The 18,822-nt window shown below is 36.1% G+C and overlaps 1 protein-coding gene across 4 annotated transcripts in view; it reads left to right on the top strand.

Annotated features, from left to right (window-relative positions):
• Positions 1 to 18,822, top strand: part of RALGPS2 (Ral GEF with PH domain and SH3 binding motif 2) — a 163,372-nt gene that overhangs the window by 65,370 nt on the left and 79,180 nt on the right. For 3 of the 4 annotated variants that reach the window (XM_045811289.2, XM_045811290.2, XM_045811291.2), the window contains exons 5-7: positions 859 to 942; positions 5,741 to 5,830; positions 11,283 to 11,375. In XM_045811289.2, the coding sequence (XP_045667245.1) occupies positions 859 to 942; positions 5,741 to 5,830; positions 11,283 to 11,375 (267 nt within the window). The remainder of the gene's footprint in view (positions 1 to 858; positions 943 to 5,740; positions 5,831 to 11,282; positions 11,376 to 18,822) is intronic. The other variant, XM_045811292.2, reaches the window with a different exon arrangement.

The following is an 18,822-nucleotide window of genomic DNA, read 5'->3' as shown; positions in this document are numbered from 1 at the left end:
CTGTAATGTGATATGAAAATATTTCATCAGTGACAAAGTCACATGTATTGCTAACTCTTCTGAAATCTGTACACTACATTTATAATTAAAAGGAATGTCCTACCAGAGGTTGGTATAAAATAAATATTTAATTTTTGACGTCCAAGTTTATTAAGCCCTGTGAATTCTTTTTTTTTTTTTTTAAAGATTTTATTTATTTATTCGACAGAGATCGAGACAGCCAGCGAGAGAGGGAACACAAGCAGGGGGAGTGGGAGAGGAAGAAGCAGGCTCATAGCAGAAGAGCCTGATGTGGGGCTCAATCCCAGATCGCTGGGATCACGCCCTGAGCCGAAGGCAGACGCTTAACCACTGTGCCACCCAGGTGCCCCAAGCCCTGTGAATTCTGTTGACATACCCTGCGGGGTTATCAAGAACTCTTACTAGAGATTTCGTCACATATTGGGTGGTTGGCTGTCAGCTCAAACAGTGAGGTACTGGGAAGCTAATTGGAAGCTCTGAGTAACCGAATGGGGCTTGACAACTACTAGGCTTCTCTATACATTGTAGGAAGCTCAACTTGCATTATCTGTAGATCCTTCGTCTGGGGATTTAAATCTCTTCAGAGAAGAATCCGCCAATCTCCCTGTAGAGTGTAAGTCTAGTTATCTATATTCTCACAGACAAGTAATTTTCCCTCTTATATTCTACTAGTAGAAATTGTTTTTGTGATTTAACTGAACAGTTATAGTATTAGATATGTTCCTGTTAAATAAAATGGCTCTAGGAAAGGACACAACTGTCTTTTATGTTTTGAAACCCTTAATATAACAAGAAAACTGGGCTGTTTCATGAATTTATTTTTACTCATTTTTTCAGGAGCTTTCAAGTTGTGGATGGAATAAAAAAGAAAAATATAGTTCTGCACCAAATGCCGTTGCCTTCACAAGAAGATTTAATCATGTGAGTTGCTTATAAAGTTTTGATAATTTAGTTTCTGAAATCTGGCATTCCTCCATATATTTTCATTAAGAAGTAGTTCAACTTTTCACATCAATGCTGGAATATTTTCAGCTACAATCTCTTCGAACATTGTCTCTCTGTATGATCTCTATTTTTTTCCTTCTGTAATTTCTCTTGGAAATTTAATGGGGCTTGATATTCTTTTGTACCTGTATCCTAACCTTTCATGTTTTATATCTGTTTCTTTATGCTCCATTGGCATGGTTTCCTCAGATCTATATTTTAACTCACTAATTCTCTTATAGATGGGTCCTATCTGTTTCAAATCTGTGTGCTTTTACACTAGTGTCATTTTTAATATTTCTTAAATCATTTTCAGCATTTTATTTTATAATTTCTGTGTTTTTATCCAAAGACCTTGGAGTACTAATTCTCTGTTATTTCTGCTGATCTTACACAAAATGGTTTGTTTTCTTATGCATTTTGTAATTTTTGATTGAGAGCTCATGTTCATTTCAGCTTTATCTGTGCCTTATCTGTGGGAATTCTGCTGCTGCCTAGATGGAGGGTATATCTCTTCTGAAATGCTTTTGTTTGCTTTTGCTGGTATGAAGAACTATAATGGCTTAGTTTAGTTTTTCATAAGTTTTGGTTGGGAACATCCAGACTTTCTTTGCTATAGTGAAAATTCAAACTCGAAATCCACTTAAGGGCTGGTTAAAAATTCTTAATGAAAAACTTTTCTCCATCTCCTGTATTTGTCTTCCCCTGCCAGTAAGTGAATTGTTCTAGCCTACATTTTCACCAAGATTATAGCGCTTTGCAGATTCCTTAGATGGACATAGTGGTGGTAGAATAGAGATGGGTAACTTAATGTATTTTGTCTTGGGAGGATTATTAAATCCTGAGCCCCTACATCACTGAGAAGAAACCCTACCCTCTCTGGGCAGGTACAGTGCCCTTTCTTTTAACCACTGCTTTGCCTTTGTTTCCTCCTTTTTTTTTTTTTGCCTCTAGGGGAAATCCTTTCATTCAAATTAGCCACACTATTTTTTAAGAAAAGAGTTTGTTGTCTTTAACCCAGCATTTCTAGAAGTTTGTAGCAAACAGTTTCTCGGGTTATTTGGTTCACTGTATTCCCAAAAATGAAGTGGATCAAAGTTTTTATTTTTATTTATTTATTTATTTTTAAAGATTTTATTTATTTATTTGACACAGAGAGAGAGACAGCCAGGGAGAGAGGGAGCACAAGCAGGGGGAGTGAGAAAGGAAGAAGCAGGCTTTCAGCAAAGGAGCCTGATGTGGGGCTCGATCCCAGAACGCTGGGATTACGCCCTGAGCCGAAGGCAGACGCTTAATGACTGCACCAGCCAGGTGCCCCAGATCAAAGTTTTTAAAAATTAGATTAAACCATTAAAATAGGGATATAGGGCAAGCATGTCTTTAACTGAATTTTATATTCAAGGTATATACAGTTGTATACTCAAAATTTTTCTGAGTTGGTCAGAATTTTTCATCACAGTAATATTTTTGCTATACAAACACATTGTCATAATATTCACAAATTTGACTTTAGATTTTAACCATATTATTCTTAAATAAACCAAAAAGTTGTCAGAGTCAAGGATGTCACATTTATCCTTATTCCAAATTACAATTGATCCTATAATCTTACTTAGTTTCTCCATTACTCTATTAATTTCTCCTAGTAGGGACATAGGAGAAAATAGCAAAAAAAAAAAAAAAGCAAATTATGAAAGAAGTTAGAGTCTTTTAGAAGGAATCTATGTGCACCATTATTTTTTTTTAAAGCGTTTATTTATTTGAGAAAGAGCAAGCACGAGTGGGGAGGGAAGAGGGGCAGAGGAAGAGGGAGAAGCAGACCCTTCGCTGATCAGGGAGCCCGATGCAGGCTTGATGCAGGGCTTGATCCTAGGACCCCAGGACCATGACCCGAGCCGAAGGCAGATAATTAACCAACTGAGCCACCCAGGCACCCCTTGAAATGCTTTTATAAAGAGACTTTTTCCCTCTTCTGGTATTTGCTTGCCCAGAGGTTCATTTCCTATAAGCAAGGAAGGATAAATGTTTGATTCTTTCCCTTTATTTAATAATTTTGAAGATAATGAATTGGTGGTCTGTCTTCCTCTAATAGTGACCAAGTAGTTTTTTAATACCATTATGAACTCATAAATTTAAATGCATACGATGTGTTTCGACCTGTTGCAGTTATTATCTTTATTGAAACTAATATTGTTCAATCTTTGGCCAGTGGAAGTCTTTTCAAGTTGGCATTTACATCCTTTGTCATAACCCTAGTAGTCTTGAATAGTTTCCTTGCCATCTGCTATACAAAGATGTTTCAGGTTCATTTTGTCCATTACCTATCCCTCACCTGGAATCGACATTTTTTTAATAAGTCCTGGTTTCTTACTGGGGGAAGTGGATGTGGATGCTAGAAATGCTCATTGCTATCGGAATGACAATTTCTGTGCCTTTTTCAGCAGAGATAGCTAGGATATCTGTGTATCATACACATACAACTATTTAAAGATAAAGCGTCTCATAAGTTCATATTGATACTTCTAATTCAGATTCAGGACCATAGTTTTACTTCCAGCTTTTCTGTATTACATCCACACGTTCTTTCTTCCACACCCAGAATTCTGGTTTTCAAGGAACACAGGACATGATACAATACCCTATCATATACTCATTTTCTTTATCCTACATAACAAAATAACAGACTCAGAATAATAATACTAATACAAATAATGTTGTTATTGCTATGGATGTTTTGCAGATGTTCTGTTTTTTATAATTGTACTATATATTGTCCGAGCACATAGGCATTATATAATGTACTCTCTTTTAACTCTCCTTTAGTCTTAGTTCTATGAAAAGGTACCATCCTTACATTTGTGTTTCTCTAGGCATTTTGGTTGCCTGAAGTTTGTTCTCTGTTACAGTACTCAGGAAGGGCTCATTAGAACAGTAGTGCCTGCATTCTTCCATGCTGACAAATTTTCCTATCCTCTGTATAAAATTTTCTTTCCTTGATATTACATTACTCCATGTTTTTTTCCTGACAGTGTTGCTGTTGAAAAGTCTGATGATAATTACATTTTCTTTTCCTTAAAAATTACTTTATCTATTTGTCTCAATGGCCAACATATTTTTTCCCAGTAATTTCATTGAACTGTATCTTAGTTTTGGTCGTTCTGGATCAGTATTCTCAGGTGTGATTGGCTTTAGCTGGGACTGTCATCTGGGGAGCACCTACACTTAGCCTTTCCAGCATGATGGCCTCAGGTAGTTGTTGGACTTCTTACGTGGTAGTTCAGGAATCTCAGACAGAATGTTCCAGCAATAGAGGCAGGGGCTGTGTGTTCTTTTATGACCTTGTCCTGAAAGTGCATCAGTTTTGTTAATCTTCTGTTCATCAAAGCAGTCACAAGCCTGTCCAGGTAATATGACAGATGACATACACCCCAACTTTCAGTGAAAAGAATGACAAACTTTTTGGCCATGTTTTAAAATCTTGATTGTATTTAAGACAAAATCTTGTCTTAAAATTTGTCTCAAATTTAATAAAGTCAGTGATCATGCAGTTTAGATTGAGTTCACAGGTGATATTTGCTATGGTTGTTGATCAACAAGTATCATCAAGTATAGCTTTTGATATATTTTAGAAATAAACTTTATCAGAATCAGGGATAATTATTGCCATTAGTAGCCCAAATATAGTAACAAATAATGAGGATGGTTTTGTAAAATATATACATTTTATATTTACATATGTACATTTGTAAAATATATACAAAATATGCATATTTTGGCAGTTTATTGATGAAAGTTGTAAGCAAAATCTGAAATGTTTCTGACTAAAACAGGGAACGAAATGTGAGGCAGTGGCACTCTCTTTTGCACTGTCATTTCTTACTAATATACCCTGTTTTTAGATTTATAGAAGTTTGAGCCAACTGATAGTGCTTTGACTTTCTTTTCATAGTAAATGAATTAAAAAGTATGTTACATTATATCATATGGTAAGCAAACGACTTTCATCAGAGTAGATAGAGCATTTTAGTAGTGTTATAGATAGATCTAGTCTGCCTTCTGATGAATGATTTTTTAATGTTTTTTTAAAAGAAATCGTGAATAACGGTTTATTGAATTAGAGAAAGCATTACATGATTTTTAAAATACAATCTTAGTTTAATTTTAGAATGACTTATATTTCTCTTTAAGACATTTTATTTCATTTTATTCATACCAAGAAACACTTGGAATTCTTTACACTTATGATTATGCTTAATGTAAATAAATGGCAATGTGGGATTACACAGCCACAGGAAAACTGTGCTATAAGTAGCATATTTTATAATGTCTGCTCTTAAATCTTACCTAATTTTGCCACAGTGTTTCAGAATACAGCAAAATCATATGTATTGGTGTAGTGTTCTTGTTGTATCACACTGGTTTTATTGCATTCTTCTGTTAGCTCTTTTCCTTCAAAATTTGTTTGCTTTTACAAATCAAAAATCATAGTTTTTATGTGTGTGTGTAAGCACAGATACACATTATCTGTATCTGTGTCTCTGCACATACATATCATATATATATATATATGTATGAAGTGTTTGCAACATCTGAAGATCGGGTATGTATCCAGTTGGAAAGAGAAAGTACGGTTTTTAACCAGCTGTAGGTAGTTCATCAAGTAGCTCCTGTCATGAGTTGGATCCTAGGGAGTAAAGAATCTTGCCATTCAACTGTTTTTCATTTTCATTTGCAGGTAAGCTTTTGGGTTGTTAGAGAAATTCTTCATGCTCAGACATTAAAAATTAGAGCAGAAGTTTTGAGCCACTATATTAAAACTGCTAAGGTAAGAAATTACGACTTTTGTTTTTATTTTTTGAGTCCAGCCATTCAGCAGTGTTTATGAGTGAATGTTTGCCTGTGACACCTTATTTACTATTAACCCTGGAAAATAAGGCCTATTGATTAGTATGTCAGTTTTTTCAGTTGGGTTCCTGTTTTCTTTGCCTTTGCTTTATTCCTCCTATCTTCCTCCCTTTTATATCTTTCCTCCCTCTCTCAGAGTAGCTGGATTATATTATTTATTTGAGTGGATAAGTAGGCAGAGATCAGATTATGGTGAAGTATGATAGTTACAAAATATTGGACTCTTGTGCAGGTAATTGGGAAAGCCTTACAGGATTAAGTAGGAAAATACATACCAATTTTTTGCTTTTTGAAATATATCACTGCCAACCATGTGGAGAATGGTAAGACTTTGTTTAGAAAAGAATAATGTAAAGCGAATATTAACCAAATATGTTAATTGGGTAGTTGTTGTAGGGCATGGATAATAAATGCAGCAAGAGAAAAGGAACACGGATTTTTCAAGGATGGTCAGAATTTATAGAGAGGAGGGTGAACAGGGCATTTCACAAGAGGATACTAATATTTTATTAAAACTCAAAACAACTCCAAATTTATGTTAAGTTCACTAAAAGGTGGTATAAATTGTAGCCACATTCTTCATTATTCTTGTAATAAATACATAACTTACCTCACGTCCGGATGAAAGTGGACTAAAATGAGGATACCATTTTTACAGTTTTAAATTATTGTAGTTATTGTAAAATTGTAATTGCTGTGAGTTGTTAACACTTCACATATTTTCCTTGAGCACCTGGGAACAATTGTATTCTAACGTTCTGTGGCACTAGGTGGCAGAGCTAGCTTTCTAAATACGGTATTTTGTGGCAGTGTCATAAAATTTTTAAAAATATTCTCTGTGATATGTTCGATAAATAGTGGGTTTTAGCTAACAGAAATTCATGTCTTTTCTCCATAGAGTCTGAATTTGTTTTATTGTTTTCTGGTATTTTTGTTAGTTTTTTTTAAAGTGCTTTGCATATTCCATTCAAAACCACCAAATTCTGCCTATCAGGCTTGCTGTTATCCTCCTCATCAAGTAATCATTTAATTCCAGTTCAGACTCTTAGACTTTTAAGTTATTTTTGACAGTAGTTGCTTTCATCCCAAGCCCTAAATTCATAACGTTTTTTGTCGTGCACCATCTCTTAAATCCCTCCATTCTGCCTCTCTGCGTTCTGTATTCAGTCTGTATAGAACTGGCAGGTCTTTCTCTTCTTTAAGTAGATTGTATCAGGGTTCTCTAGAGTGGGAGGACAAATAGACATATATATAAAATATATAAAGAAAACTGAGGAATTGGCTCCAGTAGTTGGGGGAGGGGGCTGGCAAGTATGAAATCGATTGTAGGGTGGATGGACAGTCTAGAAGCTCAGGCTGGAATTGAAGGCGCAGTCTTGAAGCAGAATTTCTTCTCTGGAAAACCTTAGTTTTTGTCTCTTAAGCGATTTCAGCTGATTGATTAGATGCAGCGTACCATATTATCAAGTATAATCTCTCTTAATTAAAATCAACTGATTATAGATGTAAACCATATCTACAAAATGGCTCCACAGCAACACCTAGATTAATGTTTATTTAAATAACTGGGTACTATAGTCTAATCAAGTTTGACACATAAAATTGATGACAGAGACAAAAAAAAATTATAAAACAGATTTAAGTTATCAAAAGAATGATAAGGTGGGTATCCATACACCCACTGCCCTCTTTGAATTCCCATAGGTCTCGTCATATGTGATCCCCTACCTTCCCACTACAAAAGAAACCATTGCCCAGAATTTTGTTTGCTTTTCTTTTATAGTTTAATATATGTGTGTGTTCCTGAATCATATATTGTTGTGTATATTTTCAATTTTGTTTAAAATAAATTATTTCCTAGTTACTTTTATACTTTTAAAACTTGGGTTTTTTTACTCCGCACTGTTACTGAGTGGTTTGCATACACCACAAATTCTTCATGTACTCTAGCTTGGATAATTTTCAAATTTTTGTTGTTATAAACACTGCTGCTATATAGGCTTCTTGTGGGTGTCTCTTGGTGCTCATGGGAGGGTTGAAGCCCTAGAAATATAGAGAGAACAGATAAATTTCTTTAAAGAAATGACAAACAAATAACTTTCATTGAATGTGATGAGAATGAACATTTTTTTCTGTGTTGGCCATTTAGGTTTTCTCTCCTGAAATATCTGTTGAAGATCTTTGAACAATTTTCCCATTATGGTGTTGGTCTTCTATTGATTTTTTTTTTTTTTTTAGTTTTTTACTTAAATCTAGATGCTAGTTCTGTTACATGTTTTCATATGCATCATTCTGTTTGTGACTTGTCACTTTTCATGTTATGTTTTGATATATAGATATTCTTAACTTTAGTAGTCAGACTCACTGATCTTTAATTAATTTTTATTGTCTTATTTAAGCATATCTAATTTAAGAAAGTTTTATAGGTTTGATTTTGTACTTGAGTATTTAATCCATGTGAAATAAATTTTTTATGTAGGTATGAATTATGAATTACTGTTCATATTTTTCATATGAATAATTCTGGCACCATTTTTTTATTGACGTATCATTGACGTACAATATCCTGTTAGTTTCGGGTGTACGTCATAGTGATTCAGTGTTTTTATACATTATGAAATTATCTCAATGAGAAGTCTAGTTACCATACAAAATTATTACAATAGTTACTATATTTCCTATGTTGTACATCACATTCCCATGACTTACTTATTTTAGAACTGGAAATTTGTACCTTTTAATCCCATTTGCCTGTTTCATCTACTCCCCCAAACCCTTCCTTCTGATAACCAACAGTTCATTTTCTATAAATCTGCTTCTGTTTTGTTTGTTCATTTGTTTTGTTTTTTAGATTCCACATATAAGTGAAATCATACTGTGTTTGTCTTTCTTTGTCTCATTTATTTCACTTAGCATAATACCCTCTAGGTCCAGCGAGGTTATCACAAATGGCAAGATTTCATTCTTTTTTTATGGCTCAGTAACACTGCATTGTATCATATATACCACATCTTCTTTATCTGTTTATCAGTGGGCACTGGGTTGCTTCTGTACCTTGGCTATTGTAAATAATGGTGCAGTGAACGTAGAGGTGCATATATCTCTTTGAATTGGTGTTTTCATTTTCTCTGGATAAATACCCACAAATAGAATTGCTGGATCATATGGTAGTTCTATTTTTAAATTTTTGAAGTACCTCCACAGTGCTTTCCGTAGTGACTGCATCAATTTACAGTCCCTCCAGCAGTGTGTGAGCGGTGATTTCCCCACATACTTGCCAACGCTTGTTATTTTTTGGGTCTTTTTTTTTTTTTTTTTTTCTAATAGTAGCCAGTCTGACCAGTATGAGAGGATATCTTATTGTGGCTTTGATTTGCATTTCCCTAATGATTAGTGATGTTGAGCGTGTGACACCATTTTTAAAAATCCTTTGTTAAAGTGATCTTTATTTTATTTAACCTGGGAGTCTCTTTATGTCACCTTGTTCCTAAAAAATGCTATTCCAGTGGTGCCTGGGTGGCTTAGTCAGTTAAGCATCTGCCTTCAGCTCAGGTCATGATCCCAGGGTCCTGGGATTGAGCCCTGCGTTGGGCTCCCTGCTCAGTGGGGAACCTGCTTCTCTCTTTCACCCCTGCTCCTGTTCTCTCTCTCAGAAAAAGAAATGAAATCTTTAGGGAAAAAAAAAATGCTATTCCAGACTTAAGAGTTTTATGTATTTTTTTGTTTGTTTGTTTTTTACTCTGCTTGGGATTCCTTGAGCTTCCTGACCCTAGGAATTAATGTCTTTTCAGTAATCTAGGAAAATAGTCTGCCACTATCTGTCAGATATTATTTCTAGCATTACTTTTTATCATCTTCTTCTGCAACTCCAACTAGATAAATGTTGGCCTTTTTTCTCTATGTTTCATGTCTCTTAACCTTTGTTTCACATTTTTTAAGAACTCCGTCTTTTATGTTGCATTCTAGGTAGTATCTTCATATTTAATCTCCATTTTATTTGAGGCCAATACCTGATGTTGTTCTCCATTTGTGAATTCTTGTTTCCTTATGTTTTTTGATTTTCCATTTTTTAAAAAATTGAGTTCATATTTCTTGAAACTTTATGGGAATTCTTTGAGACCTGAGTTAAGGTGATATATTGGTCAGAGTTCTCCAGAGAAACGGAACACCTCCCCTTTCCTTAGCTCTAGGTTCAAAACGCATTTTTGTCTTGGAGTCTCTTGGTGGTGGGCAAGGAACATTCTAAATGATTTTCAGATAGGACCATTAAGATGTAAGCATCTGGTAGTATGAGGAAATCTGGGAAATTAGCAATAAATGTCGAGTAGATCCCTTGGCAAACTAATGGAACCTAATGTTAGTTCTGCAAGGAGACTGTAAAAAGCAAGGTCTAGTATTGGGAAGCAAGTGAATATCCCAACATGAGTGAAGAACAAAGGATCAGAGGATTCAGGCGGGAGGAAGCAGGAAATTAAGGACAGTGGAAAGCAGGTTTGAACCCTTGCCCTGGAATTATGAGGGTACTGAGTAGGAAACCAGATTAGGATCCTGGGCACAGACCCTTTCTCGAAACTGGGATCATAAGGCAGAGGTTTAGTATTTCAGTATAAGGAAGGCTACTCCTTATTAGAAACTGGGGTGCATGATCATACTGGGTAACTTAATACTGAACCATAACTTTGGTTTTCTTAATATATTACCGAACTAGAGGTAGATTTGTTCCCAGAGCTTGAGAACAATGCCAGGTTAGAACACGGAAGTTCTGGGGCGCCTGGGTAGCGCAGTCGTTAGGCGTCTGCCTTCGGCTCAGGGCGTGATCCCGGCGTTCTGGGATCGAGCCCCACATCAGGCTCCTCCGCTAGGAGCCTGCTTCTTCCTCTCCCACTCCCCCTGCTTGTGTTCCCTCTCTCGCTGGCCGTCTCTCTGTCAAATAAATAAATAAATCTTAAAAAAAAAAAAAAAAAAGAACACGGAAGTTCTGTTTTGGGCCAAAATCAACTTATTGTAACATAATGGGTACTCTAAAGACAAATCTCACTAATGAGGGTAAAAAGTACTGGAACACTACCCAATTGCCTAGATTTTACTTGTTAATCAAAAGTTTTCTTGGGGTGCCTGGGTGGCTCAGTCATTAAGCAACTGCCTTTGGCTCAGGTCATGATCCCCGGGTCCTGGGATCGAGCCCCGCATTGGGCTCCTTGCTCAGCAGGAAGCCTGCTTCTCCCTCTCCCATTCCCCCTGGTTGTGTTCCCTCTCTTGCTGTCTCTCTCTCCGTCAAATAAATAAATAAAATCTTTAAAAAAAGAAAAAGTTTTCTTGTATTTATTCTCATTATTTTTCATCTCTCCTCCCCCCTTTTTTTAAATCTTCAGAAACTATATGAGCTGAATAACCTTCATGCACTTATGGCGGTAGTCTCTGGCTTACAGAGTGCCCCAATCTTCAGGTTGACTAAAACATGGGCGGTAAGTCATCCTCCTCGTTAATGAAAGGGTTAGACTTCCTGTTGGAAGTAAAGATGTATTTCTCTCTTTCGTAGTTCTTAGTAAGGTTAATATTATGATAATAGATAAGGACCTTTAAATTAGTTTATAGTCTATTTTTCTGAAACCTGCATTTTCCTCTCTCAAGTGTTACACTAGACTTGTCAGGTAATTTTGGGGTAAATTATAGCTTGGTGCTCGGTTTTTGCCATTTACGAAATCATTTTGTAGAATCTGTGTAAGCATGTTTGACAACATAGCATTTCATGTTTACTGATGGGAAAGTGTAATTTTTCTTTTTGCATTTAATGCAGTTTTTTTGCATTTGGTCTTGTAAAGATTAAGCTTTTGGAAAGTTCAAGGAACATCTGAATTGGAACTTTCAAAGAATATTTACTTATTTAGATTTTCATTATTTTTTAGTCAGTAAACTTAGATTTTTTTTTTCCCCTCAGGAATAATGAAAAATTGGGTAGTTAACATGGGATTATGCAGTGTTGCTGCACATTCTGATATATGTTAATTGTATTTGGTTCTATCACTTTGACAAGGTCAGGGTGTGAATTTTGACTTCTGTAAATCTGCGTACTTCCATATTTGAGTGATGTGATACTGGCCTCAAGCTTTCTAGGTATTTTTCATTTAGATTTTATATAAGTAAAATTTTAGATCCTTTTAAATCTCTTCTTTTTTTTTTTCTTAAGATTTTATTTTTTTTATTTGACAGAGAGAGAGACAGCCAGCAAGAGAGGGAACACAGGCAGGGGAAGTGGGAGAGGAAGAAGCAGGCTCATAGCGGAGGAGCCTGATGTGGGGCTCGATACCGTAACGCCGGGATCACGCCCTGAGCTGAAGGCAGACGCTTAACTGCTGTGCCACCCAGGCTCCCCTCTTTTAAATCTCTTCGTATTCTTTGGTGTTAAAGAGGAATGATTTTGTTTATTACATTTTATACAAAGGATTACTGTGTTCTTGGGGTCCTGTGATAAAGAGATGACTGACTTTTAAAAGCTTCTTTTTTTTTTTTTCTGTATCTAAAGTATAACTGTTTTTAATTAGCCTAGTATTGCTTTTACTTTTCATAGTATCTGAAGAGACACATGTTTCTCATGAAAACCAGGGTGGTTTTCTGTATTGGAAAGACATTAATATGAAAGAGCTTATGATCCTCTTTATATTTTATTTGCATTTTAGAAGCACCTGGGTGAAGGGTTTTCTTACTTTAAAAATTCTTTTTAATAAGATGGCCTTACTCTCTTAAAATTTGAATTTCATTGGTGAATGGAAAGGATTATAAATATACCGTAATGAATTCCATCTTTGAAGTTTTAGGGAAAAGAATTATACTCTGATTTATATTGTGGTTTAGAAATGAGATACATTTCCCTCAAGTTAATTTTTATTTTCCTTGAAGATAACTTGTTGTCTCCCTCATGTATTTGCATGGAAAAGAATTTTTTTATTTAGTAACAGTTTCATTATTAATCTGAATAATATCTTTAGGGTTTATATTAAATTTTAAAATAGTCTGTACTGTGCCAGGCACTAATTGCTTGGCATACAGCAGTAAATGACACAAAGTCCCATTCTTAGGCAACTAACATTCTACTGGGAAAAGATAAACTGTAAATAAATAAATGATAAAAATAGTGATGAATGCTCTGAAGAAAAATAAAGCAGATTAAATGGGATAGAAGAGAAACCAGGGAAGTACAAGGGTTGAACAACACAGGGATTAGGGATGCCAACGCCCCTGCACAGTCAAAAAAACTTTTGACTCCCTCCAAACGTAACTACTAATAACCAGCTGTTGGCTTGGAAGTCTTACCAATAACATAGAGTTGATTAACACATATTTTGTATATGTGTCATACACTGTATTCTTATAATAAAGTAAGAGAAAAGAAATCATTATTAAGAAAATCATAAGGAAGAGATATCCATCTACAGTACTGTGCTGTAAAAAATTCAAGAGTAGGGGCGCCTGGGTGGCTCAGTTGTTAAGCGTCTGCCTTCGGCTCAGGGAGTGATCCCGGCGTTATGGAATCGAGCCCCATATCAGGTTCCCCCACTGGGAGCCTGCTTCTTCCTCTCCCACTCCCCCTGCTTGTGTTCCCTCTCTCACTGGCTGTCTCTCTCTCTCTGTCAAATAAATAAATAAATAAAATCTTTAAAAAAAAAAAATAAAGAATTCATGAATAAGTGGACCCGCATAGTTCAAACCCGTATTGTTTGAGAATTAACTGTATATGGTAAGAGGATCTCTGTTAAGTGACAGTTGGGTAGAGAGCTGGGGGAACTGAGAGAACCATTTGTGTGGAAATCTGGGAGAAGAGAATTTCAAGCAGAGGTTATAGCCAGTACAAAGGCCCTGATAACGTTCAAAGAATAGCAGGGCGGTCAGTGTTGACGGAGTGGAATAGGCTATGGAGTAAATGATGGCAGGAGATGAGTCCAGAGAGATTGCATCAAATCAGATAATGGAGATGCTGTTTACTGATACTCTGGGGGCATAGGGAAGGAGTGTGTCAGCAGCAGGGCAGGGAGGTTCTTTCTTACGCATACCAAGTTTGAGTTGGCTGATAAATATCCATGTGCAACTGAAGGTCAGAGCTAGGTATACAAGTTAAAGGGAGGAATTGGGGCTAGAGATATATTTTTTGATCATCAGCATAAAGATAGTATTTAAAACATGGGCTTGGATAGGATCACCTGAGTCATAAGTACAGACGAAGAGCCCTGGAACCCTCCAAGATTTAGAGATTGGAAAAAGTGAGGAGGAATCAACAAAGGAAATATCACAGTGGGAGTTTTCCACAGTCAGGTAATGAAAGTGTTTCAAGAAAGAGTGATCACCTGTGTCGGATGCTGCTAATAAGTTGAATTAGGTGAGAACTTTGAGATGGCCATTGGATATGGGCAGTTGGAGAGGATTGGCAACCTTGCCAAGAGGGGTTTCAGTATAGTGGTGGAGTGAAAACTGATTGGATTTGAGAGAATGTGGAGAAAAAAATGGGACAGCAAGTATAGAGAATGCATTTGAGGAGTTTTGTTATAAAGGGAGAGGTTTAGGTGCTGCAGAGAAATCTGGCAGCTAGAGGGGAATGTAAGACTAGAGATTTGTGGCATTTTGTTTTGTTTTTGGAAATGAGTTCCATGACAGTATGTTTGTATGCTGTGCAATGATCTAATAGAAAGAAAAATGGTAGGAGAGCAAGAAGTTACTCTAGCAATACCCTTGATCAGGCAGGAGGGAAGTGGTTCAGTAATGTAACGGAGCAGGAACAGTTGATCCATTTTAACAGGAGAGAAGGGGGTGCATTTGGTTACAGATGCAGGTAAGTTGGTAGATGTGATGGTGAGATTCTGTGGAAATTCTTCTGATGTTTGTTTCTTAAGACATATAAAGCAGAGTCATTAGTTGAGAGTGATGGGGGAGAGGTATTAGAGGTTTGAAGAAAGAAGAACAGGTGAAAGTCATCTTAGAAGAGTGTGGGAATGAACTAACTAGGGAAATAGGGTAGGTTTGGTATGGTAGGCCTTATATTGAGATTTTGGTCATGATTTTTAAGGTGAAACCAGTCAGTGAAGTCATGTATTCTCTAACCAGGTTCAGGTGCTCAGCATAAGCCTGGAGTAGTGACGAGAATTGTATTTAACCGGTGTTGGAATTTTTTAAGGCTTGTTTGTACCATAGAGGGGTCAGGGATAGCACAAGTGATAAAGTGGGTAAATGTACAAGTTGTTTTAGTGATAGGTAAGGAATTTAACCCAAGTAAAAGAGAGAGAAGGAAGAGTGAAAAAGTAGTATTGGTAACTGGATTGGAAAGTCAGGTGCAGTCAGTACTTATTGGATTCAGGATAACCAAGGGAGTAGAGGCTGAGAGTGGTAGAAGGTAAGATTATTGAGTGGAAGAGAAGTCAAGGAACTGAGTGAGATACCAGGGTAGTAAGAGTATCATCTGTGTGAAGATTACAGTCACCAAGATACGAAAATAACGTTGGTTGGTGGACTCTTTCTCCAACTACTAACACCTTTAAGATATAATGGGAAAAATGACTAGTAGCTCTATTAATGATAGAAACATAACTGTTATAATCTAGTGCTGTCTTGTCCAGTATGGTAGCCACTAGCCAGATGTGGGTATTACATTTAAATCATTAAAATTAAATTTAAAATTTAGTTTCTCGTTCACACTAGCCATGTTGCCAGTACTCAGTTGTCATGTGTGGCTAGTGGCCATTGTATTGGGCGCACATAGATCATTTTCATCATGCAAAACTCAGTCAGACAACACTGATCTAGTGCTTGAACTTAGTAGAAGCTGGAGGATGTTTGAGAGGAAAGAATTGTGAAGAGCAAGGAACCAGGATTGCACCCAACTCAAATCTAGGCTCCTGTTACAAAAAAAGAAAGAGAATGCGTCAAGAAAAGGTTAAGGATGGGGCTTTTGCAGGGGATGGACCATGAGACCCAGAAGGTACGGTTGGAAAGGTGTAAACGGTCTGAACGTGCATCAGCAGATGAATGGATGGACCAAATGTATACACGTAGAATGGAATATTGTTTAGTGTTAAAAAGGAATGAAATTCTGACACGTTACACCATGAATGAATCTTGAAGACATTATACTAAGTGAAATTAGCCAGACATGAAAGGACAGATTGTATGATTCTGTTATATGAGGTACCAAGAGTAGTTAGATTTCTAGAGACTGAAAGTAGAAGATGCTTGCTAGGGACCAAAAAAGGAGAGAGAAATGGGAGTTACTGTCCAGTGGGTGTGGAGTTTCAGTTTGGGAAGATGAAAAGAGTTCCTGGCCATGCATAGTTGGTGGTGATGGTTGGTTGAGAACATGAATGTACTTAATGCCACTAAAGTGTACACTTGAAAATGGTTAAAATAGTGGATGTTACGTATATTTTACCACAGTTGAAATAAACGGTTTATTAAGGTGACTGAATATACAAACAATACACGAAATCAGCTGTATTTGAAACAATTTGAAAATATCACTTGAAACGACACCATTTACAATGTCAATAAAAGAAGCACAATAGCAAACAATAAATGGAATAACTTATGCAAGACTAATTTTTTTTTCAAGTAGTGATCTCAGAATGCTTTAATTTGCCTTTGTTTAAACCTGACCAAGTAGAGTCCATGCAACCTTGCCCAAGCATCCCCAGAGTGAGTGTCCAGAGTAGGACCATAACAGGTAATGTAGCTGATTAGCTTCTTCCTTACAGGTTTTTTTTTTTCCCCCACCAAGGTTGAAGGCTGGGTTCTCTTTTTCTTTGCCATGTATTTGTAATACCAACCCTTGAATATATGCAAGACTTATATGCAGAAAACTATAAAACTTTACAGGAAGTCATTAAAGAAGAACGAAATAGATGGAACAATATCCCTTAGTCATGGATAGGAAAGCTTAAAGATGCCAGTTTTCCCCAAATGTATGTGGAGATATATGCACCTTGAATCAAAATCCCAGTCTGAGACAAGATTCTTTATAAAATTTACATGGAAATGTAAAGGGTCAGGATAGCCAGGCTATTTCTGAAGAAGAAAATGGGGTGGGAGACTTGGACACTTGCCCTAACAGATATCAAGATATATTGTATTATTTAAGTAATGTACAGTTAGTGCAGGTGTAGACATGTCGACCAGTGGAACAAAATAAAGAACCCAAAAATAGATAATTGCTTTTATAGAACTCTGATATATGACAGTGGTGGCATTGTAAATCAGTGGAGAAATGAGGGGCTCTTTATTAATTGGAGCTGGGAAATTGGTTACCATTTTGGGGAAAAAATAAAATTAAGCCTCAGAAGTCATTGTTAGATGAATTAAAGACTGACATGTGAAATAAAAAACTTACAAGCTTTTAGAAGAGAAAAATAGCTTAATATCTCTCCGGCTTGGTATGAATAGATTCCAACTTGGAATCTGTAAGGGTATTTCAGATAAGATACAAAAACCTCAAACAATGAAAGAAAAGATGAAAAAATTTTTACCACATTAAAGTAAGAATTTCTGTTCATCAAAAGATATTTTAAAGAAAATTGAAAAGAAGCCCCAGAATGGGGAAATATAACATGAAGCAGTTGTAACTGATCAAGAATTTATATCTAGTGTGTATATAGAAATATATTATTTACATATATATAAAGAAATCTCTTACAAAGCAAAAAGAAAAAATAAGAAAAATAGGCATATTGATAGTGCTTCAGAGAAGATGACATTTACAGGGAGGCAGGGAAAATGAGTGAACTACAGCCACAGACAACATTATGGGTGAACCTTCAGTGTCAGAACATTGAATGATAAAGCCATAGATTAAAAATAGTATGACATTCTTTAGTCAAAAATCAAATAAAATTTAAGAGAATGATAAACACAAAATTTAGGAAAGAGATTACTGTTTACTTAAAGAGAGTCAAAGGGGACACCTGGGTGGCTCAGTTTTTGGTTCAGGTTGTGATCTCAGGGTCCTGGGATTGAACCCCATATCGGGCTGCCCTCTACCCACACTTGTGCTCTTCCTCTCTCAAAAAATAAATAAAATCTTAAAAAAAAATAGTTAAGGGAATTGGATATGGAAGAGCACATAGGTAGTTGTGTTATTGGTGTATAGTTCTTAGGTAGGAAAATTGATGCATATATATTTGTTCCAAATTTAAGAATAAATCAGTTTAACAAGAAAGCCATATCAGGGACTAATGATAATTGAGTGTCATGAACAAAAGATTATAATTAATCTGCACCCAAGTTTCAAGAGAAATAACGTATTTATGCAAATGAACACATCCGTACATACTGTATGGGGATACAAATCAAGGTGGTGAGGGGTGATCTGGGAATCTTATCTATTCCTTATGGTGACTGACATGAACAGGGATTCATCCAAATTTTCCCAAAGTAGATTGTTATGGTAACATGGTGTAGAGATCTGGCCAGGAAGAGTTGGAGTTCCCACATTCATGCATCAATGAACATGTGAAGAGGTTTGTCCCTGGTTGTCATGCTCTTAGCCAGAGGAAGAGTGTGGTGCCTAAAATATGCAGAGTTGGAACTTTGTGAACCACTTTGTTTTCCCCTTTTTGGAGGGAAGAGTATAGTGAAGTAACATCGTAGGGATAACATTAGGAACATCAGAAAAAGATTTGAAAAGAAGAAAAAGAATCAGGACTTCTTAGATATAGCTTTGGTACATGGGCTTTGGGTGAGTTCCTGAGCTATCATTGGACACACCTTATTTTAACATCTAATTCTTTGTCCATACTCTTCCTGTAAATAGTCTTCCTAAAACAAGTCTCTGCTATCCCACACCAGATTGAATCCTTTTAATCTGGTTATTGATTATTGTGAAAATTCCAAAATGTAAGTTATTTTTATACATACTATTTTTTTTAAGATTTTATTTAT

This window comes from Ursus americanus, chromosome 2, assembly GCF_024610735.1.
Source record: "Ursus americanus isolate L20-20 chromosome 2, mUrsAme1.1.p, whole genome shotgun sequence".
NCBI lineage: Eukaryota > Metazoa > Chordata > Mammalia > Carnivora > Ursidae > Ursus > Ursus americanus.
This window is presented reverse-complemented; position numbering and strand designations above follow the sequence as displayed.